A 25537-nucleotide genomic window follows, 5' to 3' on the forward strand; every position below is an offset into this window, starting at 1 on the left:
TTTCTATCAAAATTTTAAACATGGATTTATTGCCTTCTCCTTAAAAGTGTACATTCAAATGGAATTTAGCATTAAGCTGTCCTCTGAGCTTTCCCTCTCTGGAACAGCGTTCTTGTTCTCACCACCAGTTCCAGGGTCTCTCTCAATTCTTACTAGTTAAACCATCTCCTCTTTCTCCTACCCTTTCTTCAAGCTGAGACTTTTCCCGCCTTCATTTTGCTTATCTGATGCCTTCTTCCTCTCACCCTCAAAGCACCCACTAAAGACCCGCCTTTGGCCCCCACTTCCTTTGCACTCTTGCCTTTGACATGTCCTCCACTCCTGTGGGCTCAGTTTCACTTCTCTTCTAAAGTCTCTCCATTGCCCATCTTTAGGGCTAATTTCTCTACCAAGCCCAAAACGTGCTTACAAATGCCTCTCTGGATGGTTTCTCCTGATTAGCTTGGTTGGCATCTCAAATGCAATGGAAATTTACTGGCTACCACTTATTCAGGCTTTACTATATGGTAAGGGTCACCTGTAGTAAGACAAATCTCAGGTCCTGCTCTTATAGTCCAGGGTAGTGAAGCATAGCTTCCTTCCTACCCTGGAGTTCCCCTACTCCTACTATCCCTAATGCATCACTCTCTATTGAAGGCACATCCCTGGGCTTGAAGCCTCAGGGCCTTATAACTGATTCCTCCCCCTTGGTCATAGCTCATCAATTATTAAGGCCCAGGGATTCATTGGCAAACATCTTCTTCTCTCTAGTCCCACAGTCAGGCCCTTGGAACCTATTGGTAGAATTATTTCATGGATGTTTTTGCTGGTTCACCACCTTGAGTTCAGCCTCCATTCACCATTCAATATGTAGCAGTCTCTTCATCAAGAATTCTCACCACACCTGCCCTCTGGCAGCACACCAACCACTCCTCACTGGCATCAGAATAAACTCATTTAGGGATCCCATATACAGGTTGGTGCCAGCACGCCTTTCTAGTTGCCCCCCTTTGTGCTTTGAGCATGCTGCACCTCAATCAAACTGAACTGGAATCTGTCCACAGTACATATCCAGGATTCCCATGCATTTGTGCCTTTGCTTAGTCTTCTCTGTCTCTCAGGAGCACCTTGCCTCTATCCCCATTTCTGTATTCCAAATTCTACCTACACTTCAAAGCCAAGTTCAAATACTAGAGTTTTCTGAAGCCCTTCTTTAATCTCCTCCTCCCTCAGATAGCATGAATCTCTGTCCTGGTTCTGTGTCATTTGGACTACAAGCATCTTTGCATAGTTGGTATCTGGTTGATCTTTGTATTTGTCACATGACAAAGTTCAATGTCTTACACAGACTCACTAAGAATGTGATGAATAGATGGACTGACCCCTGATAACGTTCATTCTTTTTGTGTACAAAACGCTGGATTAGAAAGGTACATTCCACGATGATACTGTTCATTGAACCTCCACCAATATCACAACTATTAGGTACAAAATAGACAGATGATAATTAAATAAACAGAGGGCACTAGGGGGTAGGGGTTACCCACCTCTCACCTGTGTGAGCTGCCCCCAGTTGGACATGTGTGTTTATGCTGAACAGATGGCCATAACAGGACTTTTTTTTGTTGTTGTTCTTGTGAGTAGTTCAGTTCACTTAGTTTTCCAGCTAGTTTGAAACAATTTTACCTTTTATATTTCTAGTCTAACTATGTTCTGCTGAGAAAATGAAGTTACTCAGAGACAACTCATTTAATTTCGTGTGGATGGATAGACAGGTAGAAATCTAAAGGAGTTACATTACAATTTTAATCACCATGACTCTGCCACTGAGAAACTAGTCTACAAAGCAGAGTGTCACCATGCCCTGGACATCCTGTGCTCACACTGGAACTTGAGCTTGTAAATGTGACTGGAGATGGTGAGGATCCCCCCGCTCTGTGGAAGCAAAAGCACAACAAATATGGCCAGTGTCCACTAGTGCAGAAAAAACCTTGTACATCCTTCAGCTGTTGGCATTTACTCTTAGGAAAAAAAACACTTTTCCTGAAATGGTGCAAAGCACCCTTTGTCCCTGGTGCATTTCTTATCACTGCTATTTCCCCATGCTCCTGTCCTGGAAATTGTTTAAAACTGAAATAACATTTACAACCTGATCACAACTGTTGACAATGTTGCTGCCTCTAGGTTGGGAGGCTGAAAAGTGGTAACAGTAGAGTTGAAAGTGAGGTTCAAAGCATTATTTAAAGAGAGGTTCACAACCTGCAGCCTCATGATGAAGAAGCTCAGGCCCACTCTACTCTGTGGTGCCCAAACCTGTACTTTCACAATAGCCTCCAGCCCCTTGTACATGCTTTATGTCTTAGAAATGTTAGCCTAGGTGATGGAGATTTGGAAATTCCCCTTTGAATAAGAATCAGGTAATGAGATGCTGTAAGACACATACAGTTTCCCAGACCCCTCACCTGGCACCAATTCAGAGACTCTAGGATTATATGTGATTCCAATCAGGTGAGATAAGGAAAACAGAATGAGTTATTTGATGATACCAGACTAAGAGCAAACTCTACTCTTTCCACTCTTCTGTCGCCATCACTACTAATGGTAGAATTGCCCTGTTAAATTTGAATTTCCAATAAATGATAAATGATCTTTTTAATATAACTGTATCCCAAATATCACATAGGACATAGTTATACTAAAAAATTCCTTTTTCAAATTTAACAGGACATCTTGTATTTTACCTGGCAACCCTAACTACCCCCTTTCTGGAGACAGATAATGGTAAATAGAAGGGAGGCAGAGCAGGATGAATTGTGTAGCTTAATGCTATTCATAGAGTTTACACCAGGTACTGGAGAGATGGCACTGGCTGCTCTTGCAGAGGACCTGGGTTCAGTTCCCAGCACCCACATGGTGGCTAACAACCATCTGTAACTCCAGTTCCAGGAGATTTGGTGCCCTCTTCTGACCTCTGTGGGCATTGTATGCATGTAGTACACTTCCATACATGCAGACAAAACATTCATACACATGAAATTTTTTTAAATTAAAAAATTGTTGAGCATTTACATCAGCATGTATACTAACTAGTCATGGACAGGATGGGATACAAGATGAACCCTTCTCCCTTCTTCCAGGAAGATTCACAACAGTAATGACAAGTGGGTTGTGGGGACAAGACAAGGACCCTTTAGGAAGGGAGCCCAGAGGATAAAAGAACAGCCATGGACAGGGACTGTCCCAAAGAATTAGTTGAAAAATCAAAGCCTAAAACTTATTTTATATTAATTCTAAACTGTTAAACCATTTTCCCTGAGCTATAAAAATAATTTAATCTGGTAACTTAACGTATTAGGCGGATGCACAGTCAGTAGTTTATTTTTCAGAGTGCTCTTTGAAATCAGAGAAAAAAGCTACACAACAATTTAGCAAAAGCAAAACCTCCAAACTCCTTAATTATTTGGTTAGATGTTTGAACTTATTTTTTTTTTTGCATCTCAAATATCTGCCATGAAACCCCAGTTGGAAAGCTAATTAATTGTTCCATAAATATTTTACTTAAAATGTAGTTCTTTTAAAAGTATTTATTTTTTTATTTTTTGTATGTATGAGTGCATTGCTGGCATGTATGTAAGTACAACTGTGGCGCCCATGGAGGTCAGGAAAGGGTATAGGATCCCCTGGAACAGGAGTTATGGACAGTTGTTAGCCACCATGTGGGTGCAAGAGCAGTCAGTACTCTTAACTGCTGAGCCATATCTCCAGCCCCTAAAATATAATTCTTAATGAACCTTAATATAATTTAGCTTCCTATAACCAAACACAGACTCTCTCTTGAAGTTGTTGAGTCCCATATACCCCAAAACAATACTGACAATACTGGCCATTGCCACTGTTCTTGGTTACCCCCAAGAATTGGATGATAAGACCCTACTGATGAAAATACAACATACATGAACTATAAAACTAACAAGGAGAGATCAAGCTGGTGCTGACTTCAAAGCCTCATCTCTACTGGCTTTCATAGTGCCAGAAGGTGTTATGCATTCTGTTGGAAGAAAAAAATAATCATCAACCTTACCCAGCTGTGAATCTTGTGAACAGCAACAACTGGCCTGGCAAGATATGTCCACCAGTGCAGTAATGGCACAAATATTATGGAAGTAACCAACCACTTTCTAATTGGATTTAAGGTCTACTTCATAGGATGAAGTCCATACCTGACACTGATATCAGGCCTAGGAACCTGAAGCTAGACAGGTCACAGGGTTTAGGGGAGAGCCTAATAGTCATTTTATACTAAATAATTATAGTATTAAATTGACTCCTAATGCCTTATTGTTATAACAATAAGTTAATGCATCTCTCAACTCTTGCCAGAGAAGTTTCCTTAAGCAGCAGATGATGATTAACACAGAAACCTACAACTGGCCAATGTGTAGAGAACAAGAAACTGCAGTATGCTTATCCCTGAATAGGACACCTATATCGAACTTCTGCTCCCAGGGCTCAGGGATCATTGCAGAAGAGGGGGAGGAAAGATTGCAAAAGCCAGAGGTGGTGGATGACCCCAAGGAACCAGAGTTTTCCAGACAGCTAGTCAGGCACACATATAAACTCACAGCAATTGTGACAGCATGCACAAGTTCCATGCAAGCTCAAACCAGATAAAAATCCCAGCACAGACATGGAGAAGTGGGTCAGAAACTCCAACCCCATCTTAGAAATTACTGGCAACTGACGGCTGCTGAAAGGGGGTAGAGTCAGTCTCTTTCAAGGGTGTGACTCTTGGTTAACCAGGCTCCAATGGATTGATCCACACTGAAGGACATGTGGGGACACAAATTAGACTCTATAAATTGGGTAGGGGCAGTAAGGGGAAGTGTAGATAGGGGAAGAGATCTAAATATCATCAAAATAATATATTTTATGAAAATTGCAAACATTTTATTGAATTTTTTAAATTAAAAAATAACCTTTAGAATTGGAAGTACTTAGTGTTTCCTCATAATTTTCTTTTCAATGAGAGACTTCAGGTTTAAAATTGAAAATAAGAACTGCAGCCCAGGACTCCATTTACTACAATCTCACAATCATAAAAGCACAAAAGAAATTTCTACAACTAAGGGGAAACTGTCAGGTTGTGTTGGGAATACTTACTTCAGCAATTTATGAGACTAATTTCTCATGATGAATGTAATTGAATAGCTTCCTACTTGTAGCAGTGTTCTGAGGTGCACTCGGGTCCTATAAAGGCTCTTACTTCTTTTTATGTGGGAATAACGTGGTTTTAGATTTCCCATTGAAGAGTGTAATTACAGCATGATACAAACCTATGGGCCTATATTATTCATATTTGGTGTGGTCTGGTTATCAGATGAGTAACAATTCAGATTGCCTTATTTAAACCCGAGTCCATGAACAAATTTTCAAGCTGACAACACATTATCGGGTTCTTGGTTGACTTCAGGATGAGTCCCAGACTGAATCAAATTCTGTGAGGTCAGTGCTCCAGTGGACCCAGAATCCTCATTCAGGAGTGTTCTTGGAAGTATTGATACAGTACTTCAGAATGCAAGAATGAAGCCTTCAGAGCTGTTATGGGACACCCCCAGTGACCCTCAACATGGTGAAAGGCATTTTGCATCAGTCTTACAGTCTCACTCAGAACGCCATTAGTGGTAAGTTTCAGAAAGTGGCATGAGGGCTAGAGCAATGACTCAGCAGACTGCTCTTGCAGTCCCAGCACCTCATCAGTTGACTCCCAATCACCTGTAACACCAGCTCCAGAGGACTCTGATGCTCTCTTCTGGCCTTCATGGGCACAGCAGTCATGTGCATGCACACACACACACACACACACACACACAGCTAAAAGTAAAATAAATCTTAAAAAATAATGTGGTGGACATAGTATTGAACCAATTCCCAATGACTTATTATTATATCCACAAATTAGTGCATCTCTCAGCTCTCATTAGAGAAGCTTTTTCTTATAGTAGATAGCAATTAACACTGAGACACACAAGTGGTCAATGTGCAAAGAATAAGAGACTGCAAAGTGCTCAACCCAAAATGGACCCCTATATCACATCCTCTCCTCCCAAGGCTCAGGGATTACTATAGAAGAGAAGGGGGAAAGATTATAAGAGCCGGAAGTGGTAGATGAATACAAGGAAATCATGTTGTCCAGACACAACAGGGCAGTTGCACACATAAACCCACAGTGCTTGTGACAGCATGCACAAGATCTGCTCAGATTCCAGCCAGACAAAGTCCTAGCATGGTTGGAAGAGGTAGGCAGGAAACCCCAGCCCTAGGTGAAGAACTATTGGCAAATGGTAGCTGGTAGGAGAGAGAGAGTCAGTTTTCTTTAAGGATGTGACACAAAGCAGTTGACCAGGCTCCAGGGGATGAATTCATACCTGAGAACATTTGGAGAATACAAATTAGACTTGACAAGCCTTTGAAAAAACAATGGTAATAGAGGACATGAAGGGGAAGGTAGTAAGGTGGGGGTTGAGATGGGGAAAGGAATCTGAATATGATCAAAACCCACTGTATGAAATTCTCGAAGAACAATAAAAATATTTTTTAAAATAATGTGGCATGAAGCTTCTGTCTACTTCCTGTCCTATGACTCAGACCTTTCAAACGGAGGACTGCTTTATAGGCTGCCTAGCCCAACTCCACTGATGTCAGAAACCTTTCTCCTTAGGAGAACGCAAAGATCTGGAGGAAGAAAGAGCCAGGGCCATAATCGCAATGGACTATATAATCTTATTTTCTTGTTTTGCAATAATGAATCTAAGTAAGGTTTGGCTGACGGTGTACAGGCTGTACTTTATGAGCTAATGATTTTTAATTCCAATTAAGAGTGAGGTGACAGCCAAAAGGCTAAATAGAGCCAGAGGGCACATTCACAGCACAGATCAAAGCTCCCTAAAAGACACTGAAGTAAATGTGGAGGACAAGGAGACCATTCCAGGAGACAAAGCTGCTGATCCCAACACACGCAGAGAACACATCTAGAACGAGCACACTCAGATGCCAAATGATCAAAAATTTGGAATAAACTTAAAATATACAGAACATCTCTATTGTTCTTTGTAATCGGTTTGGACATGCTGGTCCACACAGTAGCACAGGGCAGAGATTTCAGAGTTCTAACAATGGCTCAATGCGCAGTGCATAGCCCCTGCACTCTACTCACACGGTCCAGCAGCAAACAACATCCAATGGAACTAAAAAATGCAGGGAATCGCAGAAACTCAAAGCTGGTTATTTTCAGAAAATCAGACACAGCGATCTCTAGAAAATCAGTTAAAGTCCCAAAGCAATGTTTATTTGTTAACACTATAAAGGAATAAGGGAGCACATGGAAGGATGCAGAGATGTTAAGGTAGAAGGTTTGGATCATATCTACCCAGCCTGCCCCTAAGGAAATTATCCTTCTTGTAAGTGGCAAAAAGGAAGTGGAGGAGAATGAGTAAAAGCTCTAAAAACTGGAGAGGTTGGAAAACATGCATCATGTCACCCAGACATGATTTATTTATTTTCATATCTCTAGGTTCTAAATGTCTTTGCCACATACTAGATGCTCAACCCATTTACCGAAAGAAAGAAAGGAGTTGAACTAACAATGGTGAAGTTCTGTGCTTCACCAGGTGGGTCTAAGAGAAATAAGTGTGTCACTGAGACGCCATCTCCGTTCATGGAATTGAAGAAGAAAGGGCAGCTAGCAAAGTGGTTGCTCTGTTCTCATGGACTGGAGCTGGGGGCAGGGCTGACTCTGAATTGTTCACTGGGTCCTTCCTGTCTGAGAACCAATATGCCATATCACCAACCCTAAAATAGGAACCAGGTCAGTCATGGTCCTGTAGGATGCCCTCAGCAGCATTCATTCACTCCGAGCTTCAGCAGTGGGAGGGAAGGATGTGCAACATCTGAGAGGATCCTGACCTGTGACCAGGAACTGGGAGCTATAGATCTGCGGCCGTGTCATTCAATACAGACTTATGAAATGCCTAGCATTGTTCTCTGTGTTCATCCAGCGTCATCTGCAGCAGCCAGCAAATTAATTTTCAGACTTGAGAGGCTGGTTCCTGTCTTTTCTGCAAGACTATAGTGCCTGAGAGTCATGCCTCCCCCTTAATTCTTCCAGTAACTTCCAGACCTTCTTTCCCTCCTGGTTGGCCCTCGTTCTCTAGCTTCATCTCCTCAGCCTTTTTAATGACAGCTTCCTCCACGACCAGTCACACAAGCATTCCCAGGAAACCATTGTCTCCCCGGTAAAGCCCACTGGCGCTGGCACCTTAAATACACTGGCTCCCAAACCTTTGGCACTTCAGTCCCAACTGAGGAGCAGCCAGCCCACTGACATGCTTCTATCCCCCACAAGCACCTCAAAATGAGATTGTGTAAAATGGAAATTTCCTTCCTACTCAAAGCTGTACTCTTCATTTCCTAGTTCGATAAACTGCCTTCCTTTCATAAGCCAATTTCCCTTGTCCTCTTCCAAACTTATCAATGAGCCAGTGCCCAATGGAACAGCTCCCACTTCCACCCATCTTCTCTTCACTACTTTACTCAGGACCCTACCCCTTAGTGACTCCGCCCTGCTTCTCCTTTGGCCATGTGTGCTTGCTTCCTCATCCTGGTAATCTGCAGACATGTAGATTTCTCCATTCTAGACTATGATTTCGGGTAGGGAAACCTTGTCTCTTTTCCCATTTTCTCCTTTATTTCCTGTGGTAGTGCTATGCTTTGCCTGCCACAACTGCTTAATAAATTGACTTCGGCATTGGGAGTGAATTACCTTAAAATGACACTTATTCCCAGAGGGAGAAACCCATCAGATAATTAAATATTTACTCTCACTTCCTCCATCCCAATTAACAATGTTATCTGTACACACAAACCATGCACACAGACATGTGTACACATGGTATGCCCTAGCTACCTTAAGTCAATCTTCTGGCAAACACAAAGAGAGGACCAACCTCACAAATAATTAAAACATAAACTGGGTCGTATATTTACTCCTGGTCTTCCTTGAGAAAATTGACATGATGCTTAATGGCAAAATGAAATTTTATTTTGCAAATCCATATCCATGAAATGCCACCAAGAGTGGGTCATGTGTCTTTCTTTTCTGCATTTTGATCCCATTGCTATGACTTAGTGTGGTAATTATATTACAAAGCCATTATCTGATGAAATGAAAATGGCAAAACAATTTAAATGCTTGTCTAAAGAGATGCTGTTAGAATGCAATTATGAGTGAAATTACAATGGCAAAATAATTGACATGCAAGTCTGGAAGGCAGAGTTACGAAACCATTAAAATGCTTCTGTTGGGGACTCACACCCTTGAGGGACAAATTCTCCCGAGGACACAGTTTCAATTCACTACAGCAGGCAACAGTTATGGACAGATGGAAAAACATGGGCTCCTGTTGTTCTGTGGTGTTAGCTACACTTCTGAATGCCACCTGCAGGGTATCTTGTTTTTAGGTGCTGGCTTAGTGGATAGACTGATAAGAGGACCCCTACAACTGCTGTGCTTCCATTTAGCACAAAGGAAATAAAGGCAGGAGGACAAGTCTGGCAAAGGCTTTTCTGTAATGTCGCCAAGAAAAAAAAGCCAGAGTCAAACATGAAAAGGTTTTTATTCCAAAATTACACCCGCAATGATTAAATACCTGTGTGGCTGCATTTCTAAGGATTTACCCTCTTAAAACATTTCATTGATATATTCCTTTGGCAAATTCTTAAAATTTTTCCTAAAAATTTTTACACTGCTATACTTGACCACCAAAGGATCAGAAAATAAACAAAACAAAATACAATGCCAGATACAAAAGAGATCTGCTGTATGAACCAGTTTGATGAATGGCTGAGCTTTCTCCCCCTGAAGCATGGTGAGGTCTGCATTTTGATGGTTGAACACATACATGAATCTATCAGCAAAAATATGCAGGCTTTGCCAGGCACTAGCATCCCACGACCCTTCACAATCTGCTTTCGTGGGTTCATTCCTTTCAGTCAAATAGAAAGAACCAAATACCAAGAGAGAAGATTATTTAAAAACAAGAACTAAAGGAATAAAATGATGCCAATCCTTCTCTCATTCATAATTTTCTCTCCTGTATGTCAGAGAAAATTTATTAAATGTTAGAGACATTTAATCACACAATATTTCTTTGCACCAATGATTAGGACATTGTTTAATAAAATGACTAAATTTCCACACAAAGAATTACATCAGCTTCCTGTTTTACCAGCTTGGTACAAAGAAGTCCCTTGGAAAATATAGACACTAGGCTATAAATATAGACGCTAGTTTTATAAACTCTGAATAATGTAAAAATTTCATTCACACAAACATGTTTTTGAGGCAGAATTTTAAGAGGGGCCTGAAAGTCCTCCTGGCTTAATGTAGCAACTATTTGAAATGGATCCTTGGACTGTCAGTGACATTCCACTCTGTGTTTCTCCACCTTCTCTCTCTTCACACAAATTCTTTTACTTTAAAAGTTTATTTTTATTTTTATTTTATGTGTATGAGTGTTCTGGTGCCCATGGAAGCCAGACGAGGGCATCAGCTCTTTTGGAACTGAAGTCACTGACAGCTGTAAACTCCCACGTCAGTGCTGGAAACCCAATCTAGATCTTTGCAAGATGAGTAAACACTCTTAACCCTGAGCCATCCCTTCAGTCCTTCTTTGCATAAATTCATGAGTTTTAACTACAGCACTGTAAGAATAAAAATCTTGTATGCATGGCAAATTGAACATAAAAGTCAAATCTTTTGTCTTGATACTTTATGGAGCTCATATTTTCAACATAGAATTTAAATATTAATAATTTTGAGATAGACTTAAGTCATATTAGGAAATAAAGGTTTTCAAGTTTAGACACAAAGGTGCAAGTCTTGAAAAAACTATTAAATTACCTGTAAAACATTCTATATATAAAGTTAATTTAAAAAAATAAGCAAACATTCCCATAGATTAGAGAAAAAATAAAAATGAGCAGTGTTCTAAAAATATTTAAATGACAGTATTATATGTAAAATCTGAAATCAACATTCATTAACATTTTATAGAATGAACCTCACTGACATTTAGAAAGGTGTTAAATAAATTTCCTATAAAGATACTGGAGCCTGAACCCAGAGTCCTGCACATGCTTGGCCATCCCAAGCTCTACCTTTGGAAGTTAGTGAAGGAGAAACCAATGCAAATCTATCTGTGCCAAATACCAGTGTGACACACAATGATGTTTTGGCTACTAAAAGGCTGCATATGGGAGGAGACCTGTAAGATCGAATTGCTAGTGATGACAAAGCTGCCTTTGTATAATATAAGTGTATTCTGTAATGTTTGCATATTGTACAGTGATGCACTTCTCATTGTGACTTGTACTAGAGTAAGTTAAACTGCTCTAACTTGCTTTAAAAGGTATATGAGGGTCTGGAGAGACGGCTCAGTGCTTAAGAGCACTGGCTGCTCTTGAGGAGGACCTGGGTTCAGTTCCCAGCACCCACATGGCAACTAACAGCCATCCTTAACTCCAGTTCCAGGGCATCCAACTCTTCTGACCTCCATGGGCATTGCACAATATAGGTACACTTACATATATGCAGGCAAAACACTCATACACATTAAAAAAATAAATAAATCTAAAAATGTAAATGTGTAAGTTCTATTGATGGCTATATGAGATAAAGCATAAGAAACATTGGCAAAGGAGGATGTTCTAGAGAGGTGCTCACCACACAATTATCTGATTCTTTTGTATGCATAAGATTTTTCATAAAAATTTTTGCCAGAAAAATGCAATGTTCTAGAAAAAAATTATTTACTCTATGCTCCACAGGTAGACCATTTTCAGAACTATAAAGCACTCACCTAGCCATCCAGATCCTGAATTCGGTATGCACAGGTCAGTCTCCGCACTGGGTAACACAAAGCCCACCACAAACACCTCCACACCATCTGCCATGAGTGCCATGCCCAGGACGAAGAAGAGGGCCCACTGGAACCGGCCATGGCCACATTCCTGGATGATCAGCTCATACTGCTGGGCCAGCTCTTCCTCATCGGCTCTCCTCTCTGACTCCAGATCCCTGCAGTCCTTGTACTTGTCCGCCTTGGGCTGCCCCACAGACACTATGCTGTCCTTCCCTTGGTTCATGCTGGGAATGCCCTGGTATTCCCCTTCGTAGATCTCATCCTCTTCATCATGTCCTTCAGTGGCCTCACTTGAGCCCTCATCATCATTGGCCTCTCCACTGTAAGTTTCTCCTGGTGGATAGTAGTCATCATCGTCCTCTTCATCCTGGAACCGACTATAGGAGCGCTGGGTGTATTCATCCTGGGCCCTGTCTACTGCCTGGTTCACCTTCTTCACTGTTTGCTTCTTCACCTCTTTGGCAATGTCCTTGGCACCCTTCATCAGTGAAGTCCTATCCTTGTAGGAGTCTTCCATCTTATCTCAGCTGGTGGCCAGTGTGCAGAAGAGAACTCTTAGTGTTCAGCAGCTCAGCTGCAACAGCAACATCCACTCGAGGCTCAGAAGAGAACTGCACAAGAAGACCAGAGGAGAGCCACATTATTCCTTTCACTCCTGTCCTTTGTATGCCCTAGCTCTTGGGCTCTTTTTACTGCCCACATAAAGACAAAGTACTCTTTTCCTGCTGATCTCACACACCCAAGCACCACATGCGGATTCTCTGCTCCAGTGTAACCAGCACCTGGAGTAGGTAGCTAGGATTTTGATTGTAGTTTTCTTTTTAAGGAATTTTGTCCCCAGGGCAATGTTACTTAGGTGCTCCATGGAGAATGAAACCAACTATCTTACATCTTTTAAAACACATACATCATGTCTCAAAAAGCTATAAGGATATATTTTGACTAAGAAAAATATTATTCACAAGACACACAAATACATACAGACACTGCGAAGGCAAAGCCAGAGTCTCAGAACTCTGCCAGACCTTTCCTCATACTAAGCAAAACCAGAAAACAAGTGAGCAGCTCATTGCCCAATTCTATCACGCTGTACTTACACTTGTCAAATTGCATTCTCCCCATCTCTGCTCTTACTATTGACAAATGATAACAAAGACTCATAAAACATCTCAAACAGACACAGTAGTTGTATCTATATGGTAAACTGGCAGAGTTCATCAAATGACTTTACTTAAAAAATATTGAATTAGAACTTATGGTTTGTTCAGTGGCATTTCCCTTTCAGAGACCACTCCAGCCCAGCCTGGACAGGAAAACCCAATGTGATGTGTCTTCACAACCCTACCCCCAGCCCAGCCTGGACAGGAAAGCCCAATGTGATGTGCCTTCACAACCCTACCCTGAAAAGCCTCCAGGCTTTATCTCTATGGCCTTCAAATCTAGATAGAGGCACACACACACACACACACACACACACACACACACACACACACACAATCTTCTACTTTGTCCTGCTACCACTCCATTTAGCAGCTGTTGTGATACCGCAGTCATCCTTGGCTTTATTTCTTATGGCTAACCCCCAACCCCATGTCTTAGCTTGTTAAAGTCACACTGACTTCATGATAACTTGGGATTTTTTTACCCACTGACCTATATTTTCTGGTGACTCAAATGACCCAATGTATCTCCTTATACATAGATGATATGAAGGTAAAAAAGTCTTGGGAAAATAATCCCATCATTATTTTCCTAAGCTCTAAACTCTGACAGAATTTTAAATATTTGCTTTATATAATGAAAATTTCTGGTTTTTGTCTTTTTGTATACAGTGAAAAATAGTAAGCAGGTATTACAATCATACGTTGAATGAGCATTCAAATGTCACAAGCAAACAGCAATATAAAGAGAAAGATGCCCTCAAGCATTTTGGATAATACTCAATTCTTAGTTTGCAGTTTCATTAAAGCAAAGATGTTTCATCATTTTTCAAAATAAAAGCAAATTTGAACACTTATTTTAAAAATCTTTTTAAAATAAAATATTTGTAAATGTGTCTACTAGAGGGGTATAGGGGAACCTCCAGTTTTCTTATAACTGCTTATAAATCTGCAATGATTTCACAATACAAGCAAACAAGTCTGGAGTGTCCTCATATGGCAGTCATGAGAAGTGTGCAGTATGCTGGACTACCAGAAGATCTATCAGGGGTAGTTATGCTTCTATGGCTATGAGCTCTCTCTGGTGCACTGAAAAATGCAAACGTTTGGCTCATTCCAAAAATAGTAAGGGAAATAGAAGATTGACATCTGTGTTAGAAGGTTGTTATAGTTTGGATATGAATTGACTCCCTAAAAGGCTTGGGTATTGAGACTTGGTTCCAAGCTAGGGGATCTGATCATAGAGAGCTGATTAGATAGATCATCAGAGCTCCCATAATCATGGCTAAATCCACTGATGGACTTACAATTTGACATCACTATTAGAAGTGATGGGATCTTTCGAAGGGTGGTCCTATTTGAAGGAAGTAGGTCACTGAGCTTGTCCTTGGGGGCTAGCTGTCTCAGCTTTCTCTCTCTCTCTGTCTCTCCCTGCTTTTGGCCCTCCATGTTCTTAAGCAAGTCTACCCTACCACATCCTTCCACTATCATGTTCTGCCTGACCACAGACCCAGAAACAACAGAGTCAATTCACCAGGGACTATAGCTTCTGAAACTGAGTCAAAAGACATCTTTTCTCCTTTAAAATTCCCTCTGGCATTTGTTATAATGATGCAGAGCTAACTAACACAAAAGTCATGTTTGGGTTAAAGGCAGCAGTCCTCAGGGTGAAGCTTAGCTACTAGGTATGCCCATAAGAAGGACCACAATCAACTGCCTACAACATCATCAATGTTCGCAGACAGTACACCTTTGTTTCAGAATAAACTAGAGTTATAACACATACTATGCATCAGACCCTGATGTGTTGAAAACCAACACACAGCTTGGAAGAGAGCTTAGTGATGAAATCACTAGCTGTACAAGCATGACCAAAGTGTGGATCCCCAGAATCCCAGTAAATGCAGGGCAGGTGTAATGGCCTTCTTGTAATTCCAGCTTCGGAAGGTGGAGAGAAGAACCCCAGTGCTAGCTGACTTGATTGAGAGACTCTGACTCAAAGAACGGTGGAAGAATGAGCAAGGAAGATTCCCAACATCAACCTCCAGCCTCTACATGCATGCACACACATGTGCATATGCACCTATACACACACATAGGCACACCACACGTATACACATGGGAAGAAGAAGAAAAAAAGAAAAGAAACCCAAACTAAAACAAATCTGCTTGGTTTAGTGCTTACTGTATACCAGGCTTTCTACTGAGCACTTTGTGTACACCCTTTTGTTCTTTTTCCTAGTCCTTTCAATTATACAAAGCAGATACAGTCTCCATTTTTCAGATGGGAATATTAAAGCTTAGTGAGATTAATGAGTCTAAGGCCACAGAGGCTGTTGGCAAAGCCAGGACTTGCTCTCAAATGTGTCTGAGCCCATACCTTGTGCCTGAGCCTTGTCGATTTCACCCAGTGCTCCCACTGGGGTCTCAGTAACAACTTCAGCCTACCTTCTATCCTATTGTTTTTCTGGGAGTGGTAACACACACACTTTATCTATCTCCCCAGCACTTAGGAGATAGAAGCAGGCAGATCTCTGTGAGATTGAGGCCATCCTGGTCTATATAGCAAGTTCCAGACTAGCTGGGGCTACAGGGATACCCTGTCTCAAAAACAAAACAACCCCCCCGCAAAAAAAAAAACCAGAAAAATTCTATTCTTCTGTTTCCCCATAGTGAAATTGTTTTACCATCTCTTCTCTAAATCATTCTGTGGGCTCTAAAATAGAAGGAACTATTGTAGTCTCTAGTGACAGCTTTATATAGATAGTAATTCCAAAGTACAATCTTGTTTATTCGCAAAATCTATCCCAATAGGGTGGCTGTCCTTCTAAAGATAATGTGTTCATGTTAAATAAGGTGCTAGTGACTGAGAGGGAGAAATTTAGGCAAAGGCTTGAAACTTTCACGACCTCCAAGGGGCACATGATAGCTCTTCTTTCTTATTCAAATCGGTCTCCTCCATGAAATAAAGGCAACTCTCCTGTAATGTTGTGAGGACTAATTGGCTTGCTGTTTACACTGTTTTTAGGACAGAATTAGATATATATGTAATCAGGATTCCCAGAAGCAGAGCCTCCCATCAGGAGCCAAATGCACATCTTTAGAAAGAGGAAGGAAACAAGAAAGCAGGGCAGAGGGACATGATGAGTAGAAGCAGAACCACAATGTTAAGCAAGGACTTTCAGCACAGTCCTGCAGAGGAACTTCAGGGAAGTCCTGCCTCTCAGTCATTATCCATTCAAATCCAAGGTCCTGGGCTCCATACCTGCCAATTTTCAGCTAGGGGACACCTGGGGTTCCTGGAACACAAATGTTTGCAGTTCTCTGCATAGAGGGGCAAAACAGCTCCAGTAGCTTGAGGAAAGTCCTCTGAAAAAGAGGAACAGGTGCTGGCTGACAAAGCACAGGCACAAAGAAAGCCAGGCTAGAAGTGCACATTAAAGACACCAAGAGTGGGAAGCAATGGACAGCATCTCCTCCAACAAGCATTTAAGGATTTTTGTTTATCGGCAGTGCTGGGGATCAAAACCAGGGCCCTGAACAAGTCAGGCAAGCACTCTGCCACTGAGCTCTAACTCCAGCCCCCACATTTTTGTGTAGATGCCCTGATCATCATGCTAAGTCACAGAACCCATAGTGAACTAAAACTGTATTTTGAAGAGTGATATTTAAATCAAATAGCTTTACATCAAAGGATATCTGATATATTCCATAATATGCACAACATGGAGAAAAGATTATATCAAATCTGGGCAGTACCACCCTGTAGCACACCCATTGTACTACTACCTTTTAGTAGAACTGGGAGCCTGTAATGGAAGTGAATCGCTGGCAGAGGGTGCCCCCCATAGAAATCATCCAGACTGTTTGATGATGCCTGATAGGCAGGATTGGACAGAGGGGCTCTTTATTATAGTAAAACATAGTTCCCAGGGGCAAGGAGAAGGGAGGAATGGGAGAGCTATCATTTAAAGCATAAAGATGAAAGATTATAGAGATCGATGGTGATTATGGTTGCATAATATGAGTGTACTCAACACTACTACTACTGACTGTACAGTTAAAGATGATTAAATCGCCGGGTGTGGTGGCACACACCTTTAATCCCAGCACTTGGGAGGCAGAGGCAGGCGGATCTCTGTGAGTTCAAGGCCAGCCTGCTCTACATAGTAAGTTCCAGGACAGCTGGGGACTACAGGGAGACCTTGTCTCAAAAAGACCCCCCCCCCAAAAAAAAAGATGGTTAAATGGAGAGTGTTACGTTTATTTTATCACAAAAATGCTGGGGAAAGTAAATTTCACATTCAGAAACTCTCTCTTTCTCTCTCTTTTACACACACACACACACACACACACACACACACAGCCGATATATTTATACTACCCAGAGATACTCCTTCTTAACAATCAGCACATTTAAATCGTGCAGCATGTGCACAGAGCTAGTTTAGGTCACACTTACATGTATGTTTGAGGCCTTTCTCAGATTACTCCAGTATTTCTAACTCTTCAAGTGTGGGACGGTGGTTACCATCACAAGCAATGCAGGACTTCATCCCTGTTTAGTAATTCATACTTTCTAGAGTATTGTCCTCTGGGAGTCTACAGAAAACTTCCAAGACTATTCAAAGAATCAACGAGTTTCCATAACAACAGAAAACTTACTTTGTTTCTTCATTTTCAGAAGTTCATGATCATTTAGTGGAAATTTTTAGGAGCTACCTGATAGGTAGTGATAATATTGCTCTGATGACTAATAGGTGTGTCCGGGTGGAGTCTTGTATTAAAAAATTCTCAGGTTTAGTTTCTGATATAACCCATTAAAAATGAAAGCTCTTTGCTGCTAATAATTCTTAAGTTAAAGTGGGTCTTAAGAATAACAACAACAACAACAACAAATCAAAACCATTCTTAGTGACTCCATGTGGGTTAGGACCCCATGATGTGAGGCCTTCCTTTGTATTTTCTGTTTTTCTTATAGTGCTTTGCGTTTGCCTCTTCTAGAGCCCCTGAAGGGGGTGATAAACTGCTGGGCTGTTTTGTCTGTCATTTGTCATCAGTGGTTCTGGATTCCCAACTCTGCACAGATGCTGGAAGAGTTGGGGTTTCCATGTCGACTGGGTGGCATTTTTCCAAGCTCTGCCTATGGTGAACATTTGCAAGCTGTTCTTTCTCCCAAAGCTCCTAGTTCACCTGGTCGTCATGTGATAGTCAGAACTTGGAACACAGTTTCAGTCTTTGCTCAATGCTGTCTATGCCTTCCTTTCCATTTCTATCTCCCGAGGATTTCTTTGTCCTTTGGTGGGGGTTAGCCATTTATTATTTAAACAGTATCCTGAAATATCACCCGTGTGTGGACTAGAGTATAGGGTTAAGAGGGGATTGGACATGTGCTCAGTCTACAATCTTGGTCCGGAGGTTGACACTCTCATAATTTACTTTAATACTGAAATTTTCTCATGCTTTTAAATATCGCTTGAGCACTTTAATTTATAATTTATACTTCATTTGACCTGTCTCCTGCCATTGGGCAATTAGGTTGTTTTGATTATTTTAGTATCACCAATGTGTGCTGAGAATTTCCGAGGACAGAAAGAAAACCTAATTAGGCAATTTTTAAAACTTCACATTGCTATTAAGAAAGATGCTGCAATTTGTAACTTACAGAAGCATGGAAGAGGCCCTCTATTTTCTTGTATCCTCACCTCTATTAGAAATTAGCAGTTAAGGCTAGGTGGATAATTTGTTTTATCATTTTAAGTTGCATTTAATGACTGGTGAAACTGAACATTTCTTATGAAAAATTCATCCTGTGCCATTTACATTTTGGGTCATCAGTGGGTTTTATGATGGCCTCCAGGAAAGACATGCCCATGTTTTAGCCATTAGAACCTAGAAATGATATCTTAGTCAGAAAAAAATAGTTAATTATGTTAAGATCTTGATGTAAACCATCCTGGGCTGCCTGGGTAGGCGCCAGACCCAGTGACAACTGTCCTTGTGAGAAAGAGAACATAGAAAAGACATAAAAGAGAGGCCACGTGAAGATGGCAGTAGAGATCAGTAACACAGCTAGAAGCCTAGGAGTGCATAGGCCTTCCACCCCAGGAGGGGCAAGGAAGGAGTCTGTCTGCTGGAGATACTCTGCTAACGCCTTCATGCTGGGATTCTGGCCTCCAGAACTGAGGGAAGGCAAATTTCCGTATTTTAAGTCACTCAGTTTGTAGTTATTTGTTACAAAGTCACTGGACAATAATGCAATTTTTTTCTTACTGAATTTTGATAGGAATAAATTCTTTTGTATAGGTTGCAAATACTTTTCTCAGATGTCCATATATATAATAATTTTTTGCCATGAATAGCTATTAAATTATACATAATTTGTTTAAATAAGCTATTTTGTTCATGTTTTGTGTCTTGTAGCAAGTTTATTAAGGACCTAGTAAGTTTCCAAAATATCTATATTGGTTTGAATTAGTTTTAGTTTAATTTGCTTAATGTTTAGTTCTATAACTTACTTTGCTACATTGTATGAGGTAGGGTTATCTACCAAATATTCCAGAAGCATTAGAATATCCCTTTTATAAAAGAGAAAACTCCTAAAAGTGTTAACATCTCTCCTGTCTGCTCCAATGATGTTTCTCTACTACTAGCTTTATAACCATATACTGGGCTTACTTTTTATCACTTACTTAGGTTTTAATACTTATCAACACATGTAGCCTCCATGATTCATCCTTTTTAAGCGTTTCTTTTACCATTTTCATCTGCTTTTTCTTCCAAACAAAACCTTAGAGTTACTTAGTCATTTTCAAATGAAATTTTATTAGTGCTGCACTATATTTATAAATTCAAGAACTAATAGTGCTGATAGTCATCTCATCCAAATACATGATTAATCTATTATTCAAGACTTCTCTAATGTTACTCTGAAGTTTATATAGTTTCTTATTGTGCCAATTATTTAATGAGCAAGATACATACATACATGCATCTGTGTATTAAAATTTATATTCATTTATATATTTGCTTATTCATTTCTCAGAACCAAAGTGTATATTCCAGCCACAAATTCTTGCTCCTGCCAGGCTCATCAGTGGGTCCAGAAGTATGTTGTTTTCTGTAGGAAACATCAGCATCCGCAGGAAGTGGCTCCCTGAATTTTTATCAAGGAAGTCCAGTGGACTACAAGGACTGAATCAGACTTGCTAGAGGAAAATTCAGGAAGGGAAGGCTCTGAATCATGCTGACATTCCTTACTGAGCATCTCATGCTACACCCTTCTGGCTACCTGGGCTCTTCTCTGACACCATGTTCAAAGATACAGCTCTGCAGGAAGGATGGGCAAGCAGACTCAGGGCATCTTCAACTGAGCCTGGGAAGAGAAGAGTACTCCTGGATCCTGTCCCCAGGTGATCACCAGCGACTTACAACCCTTTGGGAGGCCAGATGCCTGAGAACTGTCCAAATAATCTGCATTATGAAGAATACTCAGCTAACAACAGTGACAACAAAGACACCTCATACATTTACTACTCTTTTAAAAAATATTTTATTTATTTTTATTTTATGTGTATGCATGTATTGCCTGCATGTAGGTAAGTGCACCCATGTTGGGCAATGCCCGCAGAGGACAGAAGAGGCCGTCAGATCCCCCGGAACTAGAATCACAGACAGTTGTTAGCTGCCATGTGGGTGCTGGGATTTGAACAACCAGTGTTCTTAACTGCTGAGCCATCTCTCCAGTCCCAATAATTACTACTCTTAAATAACAGTGAGGCATCCACTTCCATCAAATGACAATGGCATTCTGGCAGACAGTTCCTCAGCATTAAGGGACTGCTAGATTTGAAAGGCACCATCTGTAAGTGTGGCAATTGCTTCTCAAAGTGAATATGGTCAATCATGCCTCTTTCACCAAGACTTGGAAGTCATGTGAGGGCAACGCAAAGAGAGGCAAAGTCAGGAGCTAAGTTCTTTCCAGGAAACCAGGCCTGGGAGAAAAATAGCTGGACTGGAGAGAATAGCAGGCGACCTCCTTCCACAACTTCGCTACTCTCCTCAGGGACTAAAGGAGCCAATCACTCGTTCAGCAAGTGTTTATAAGAACCCATGATATGCCAGGCATTGTTTTAGGAGCTAAAAATCAGAGAGTGAGCAAGACACACAAAGTCCTTGATTGTACAGTTTTTTTTTTTAGTCAAGATAGATAATGAAACAAATATTCCATGCAGTGATGAATGCTGTAAATAAAAATAAGGCAAGATGAAGACTTAGAGCAGCTCTGTCCCATGGAACACTCATGATGATGGAAATGTCCTACACCTGTGTTGTCAAAAAATAGGATAATTTAAATTGATTTGATTACACGTAGCTGGCAGCTGCCCAACTGGATGATGTGTGGTTACAGGGCATAGGAGATGTGCTAGTCTAGGAAGAATGGTCCAGGGAGGATAGACTGGAAGGTGAAGCTTGAATAAGAACTAAGAAAGGCCAGGACATAAGCCATGCTGCTACCCAGAGGCTCAGAAACAGAGACTAGCAAGAAGAAAGGCTTACAGGGGTAGAAAGTCAGGGAGAGTAGGTGGCTGAGCAGTCAGGGAGAGAGTGTCAAGAGAAATGACTAGAGACAGATCATTAAGGGCTTTGTGGATCATGGAAAGTCTTGTGTTTGAGTCTGAGATGAATCCAAACCTTTTCTAAGGTAGGAAAATGCATTAGTTCATTTTCCATTGTTGTAACAAAAATATGCAAGTCTGGATACTTAATAAAGCAAAGAAATTTATTTAGCTTACAGTTTCAGGTGACCCTATCTGTTCAACTTCTGGTAAGGGCCCCCTTGGCTGTGTCATAACCTGGCAGAGAAGCCAGATGGGAAAGGGCTATATGCTGAAAAGATTTCATGATAAGACAGGAAGCCAAAGACTAGGGAGGAGCCAGTCCTGGTTTGTTTTTGGTTTTTTTTCCCTAATAACCCACTCTTGTGAAAACAAACTGCCTCTGTGAGATCAACACTAACCCTCCTGAGGGCAGCACCACCATGACATCATTCCTTCCACTATGCCTTACACTTACATATTTCACACCACCTTCTCACCAGCACTCTGGGGATCAAGATTTTAACCCACAAACCTTGGGGGAGAACCACATTAAACCTTAGCCAGAAATAAAAGATCTAGAAGAATACAGCTCTGTGGGGCAAAGAAGGGGCTCCTTTAGAACCTAATTTGCCTAATCATGGTGACACCTGTTGACACAAAAGCATAACTCTCACCTCAAAGGGAATAAGAGAGAGTTTATTCTGGAGCCAAGTATGAGTGACCACGGCCTGGGAACACAGATTCAGGTTATCTCAAATGCCATGTTCCAGCGTGGTAACAGTTACATAACATTTTTTAGTAACAGAAGTAACGGAACAAAGAAAAGGCATAAATCAAGACACTTTTCAAATACTTTGGTGGATACATTCAGTAGGCAGGTCATAGCAAAGCGGGGGCAGGGGGTGTTCCACTATAGGTCTCAGATGCTATCTGATGACATTCTTAGCCTTTTGATTGGTGAGACTGGATGGTCTGCTAAGTTAGCACAGTTTTCCAGACTCTCCACAATCTCCAAAGTGTTAACCAGTTGGTGAGCCTTGCAGGAAGTTCAGTCCAAGGTATAGGAGTTCTTCTGGGAACTTTCTTTCAGACACCTCACTTCCTTATTTCATCAGCTCCATTGGTAAACATGTTTAGTGTGACTACAATCTTATAATGATTCAACAACTTCAAAACCAGAGCAGTGTATATTTAATCCTTAAAGGCAATGTGAAAGAAAAGTTCCCCAAAAGAACTCCTGCACCTTGGACTGAACTTCCTGCAAGGCCGACCAATGGATTATCACTCCAGAGACTGTGGAGTGTTTGGAACGTTGCAGGTCCAGAGAATAATTACTATTCATCTCGGGCCATCTTTAGCCCCCAAAACAGCCACTCCTTACCTCTGTTTCTGAGCTAACATCCTGTGACTAACAGATAAAAACCTTTTAGAATGTATTAACTTAGCAGACCACCAGGTCTCACCAATCCAAAAGCTAAGAATGTCATCAGATAACATCTGAGACCTATAGTAAGAACCCTCTGGGTTTGCTACAACCCAACTACTGAATATATCCACCAATGTATTTGAAAAGTGTCTTGATTTATGATGTTTCTTTATTCTGTTACTATAAAATTGTAAGACAACTGTTAACACGCTGGAACATGGAATTTGGAGTAACCTGAATCTGTGTTCCCGGGCCATGGTCACTCATATTTGGCTTCAGAATAAATGATCTCTTATCCCCTTTGAGGTGAGAGTTATGCTTTTGCAACAACAGCAGGCTTGAGGAAGGAGAAAAGTCAGAGGAAATGATCTCTGCACAGAAAGCAACCAAAGAGACAAAGCCCGCTGCCAGTCACTTGGTGACTGCTGTATAAGTACCTGTGGTCTACCCTCATGTGCTCCATCATCATTCAATCCCCTCATCAGAGCTATGACAAAATTAGACTAATTTGTGTACCGTCTGCTTGCCTATCAGTGGAAGCAGAACAAAAAGAAATGAAAATCATCTATGAGTCAGATACATGGGCCTTCTGTACTTAAAAAGTCAGCTATAGAGCCAGTCATAAACTGGTTTTGAGCGATTACTTCGACCCAAAGATGGGAAACTAAAAGCAGTCATGTCTCTCATCTGTTACATCAGTGGACCAGTCACATAGTTGCTCCCAAATCCTTTCAGAAACTCTGCATCCCTTGAGGAAACAGGTATCCCTGACATATTAAAATGACAAGTTATTAGACATGAACTGAGAACTTGTTTATGAGTCAGATACACATCTGGGTTCCAGTACTGCCTTTGCCTTTTACTAGCCTTCAGCATTAATACACAATAGGCAGTAACAGTACTTTTGTAAAGATTAAATGACATAAGAAGCAACACTTGGTACACAGTGTCTGCCCAGAAATGCTAATTTACTGGAAATTAAAGAATAAAAGAACGTAATTTATAATTAGAATTCATCACCCCACAGTGGAATGCTGCAATTTCCTTTCTAAAAAAGAGAAATGATGATTAACTAGGTTGGTCATGCCCTGGCCTGGCCTGAGAATGTAGCCAGGAGTCAAGGAGCTGCAGCTCACTGTGGGGAAGGCTCTCCCCAGGGTCCACTGCTGCTGCTGAGCAGTGTGCCCTAAAGTTTAGCCTGCAACATCCAGGAAACATTCTGTTTGTCTGCCTGTCCTGTTGAGGGAACCAGAGTAATGCGATTAGCATATTTGTAAAGCTTTAATGCAATTTAAAAGCATAGCCAGATGTATCAGATCTGCCTCACTCTTAATACACTGATTCCAGGCAGACCTTCCCAGACCTCAGGTAACCCCCAGGAATGTCAACAAGAGGAGAAAACAGCAAGTACTCTAGGGCTTTGCTCTTCTCTCCTGACTGTCTGGAAATGGCATGTTTTCTCTTTCTACTTTGTCTGAGTTTTACTTAGTAAATATTTCATTTTGCATGGTTCCTGAAGACGGCCACAAAAGCGGCTGCCTTTGTTTACTTCAGCAGCTCCTGAGGACAGGACAAATCCCCCAGGGCACTGTCTCCATGGAATGCCCTACTCATTATTTCCCTTGCATATGGCCTCTAGAAAGGAGGTGCCAGAGTCTCCTTGACATCCCCACAGGTGCTCTGTGGCTCCAGGAGGGGCAGCTTTGGGACCAGGAAGTTCACAAGTGATGCCCACAGAGCCATGGGCAAAGCAAGAATGTGTTCTGCCCAAGGCTCAGCTGGTTCACAGTAGCTCTGTGTGCTGAGAAAACACCTGTGAAGATAGGCCTTGACTTCCAGCCTCTCTCTCTCTCTCTCTCTCTCTCTCTCACACACACACACACACACACACTCTGTGTGTGTGTGTGTGTGTGTGTGTGTGTGTGTATGTGTGTGTAAAGGGAAGATATGTGCATTGGAAGAGCAGCATAAGAGGTTAAGGGAATCACTGAAAATGAGTGTTCTCCCTGTCTCCTTTCCAATAAAGTCATCTTTATTGTTATTGGAGAAAGGCAGCTGTTGAACTAACCTGTACACAGCATAGAAATAAATGACAACGGAGTGCTTCTCTCTTCTCAGATTTTTTTATAACTTCCATAGTTTAAAGAAATGTACAAATTGTGAGAGTTCAAGCTCAGTGGTTGAGTATGTAAATTGAGTGTGTAAGATACTAGGAGGGACTTCTTGGCTTACACCTTCCACCTGGGCTACTTATCGTATCAGTATATGAGAACTGAAATGGTCCCAAAGCAGTAATCACAAGAGAAGCCAGAAGCCATTAATTCACCCCCATCAGATTATAAGTTCTACAAGGGAAGGCACCATAGTTTGACTCATTTTGTATTCTTAATGCCC

At 41.2% G+C, this 25537-nt stretch overlaps 1 protein-coding gene across 1 annotated transcript in view; it reads right to left on the reverse strand.

The window, feature by feature from the left end:
• The window catches only part of Sv2c (synaptic vesicle glycoprotein 2C), a 241573-nt gene that overhangs the window by 165592 nt on the left and 50444 nt on the right, over window positions 1-25537 (reverse strand). Inside the window, exon 2 of the mRNA XM_008855998.1 lies at window positions 11895-12568. Coding sequence (XP_008854220.1) covers window positions 11895-12474 — 580 coding nt within the window. The 5' untranslated portion in view covers window positions 12475-12568. The remainder of the gene's footprint in view (window positions 1-11894; window positions 12569-25537) is intronic.

This window comes from Nannospalax galili, unplaced genomic scaffold, assembly GCF_000622305.1.
Source record: "Nannospalax galili isolate Female #2095 unplaced genomic scaffold, S.galili_v1.0 scaffold907, whole genome shotgun sequence".
Classification (NCBI taxonomy): domain Eukaryota; kingdom Metazoa; phylum Chordata; class Mammalia; order Rodentia; family Spalacidae; genus Nannospalax; species Nannospalax galili.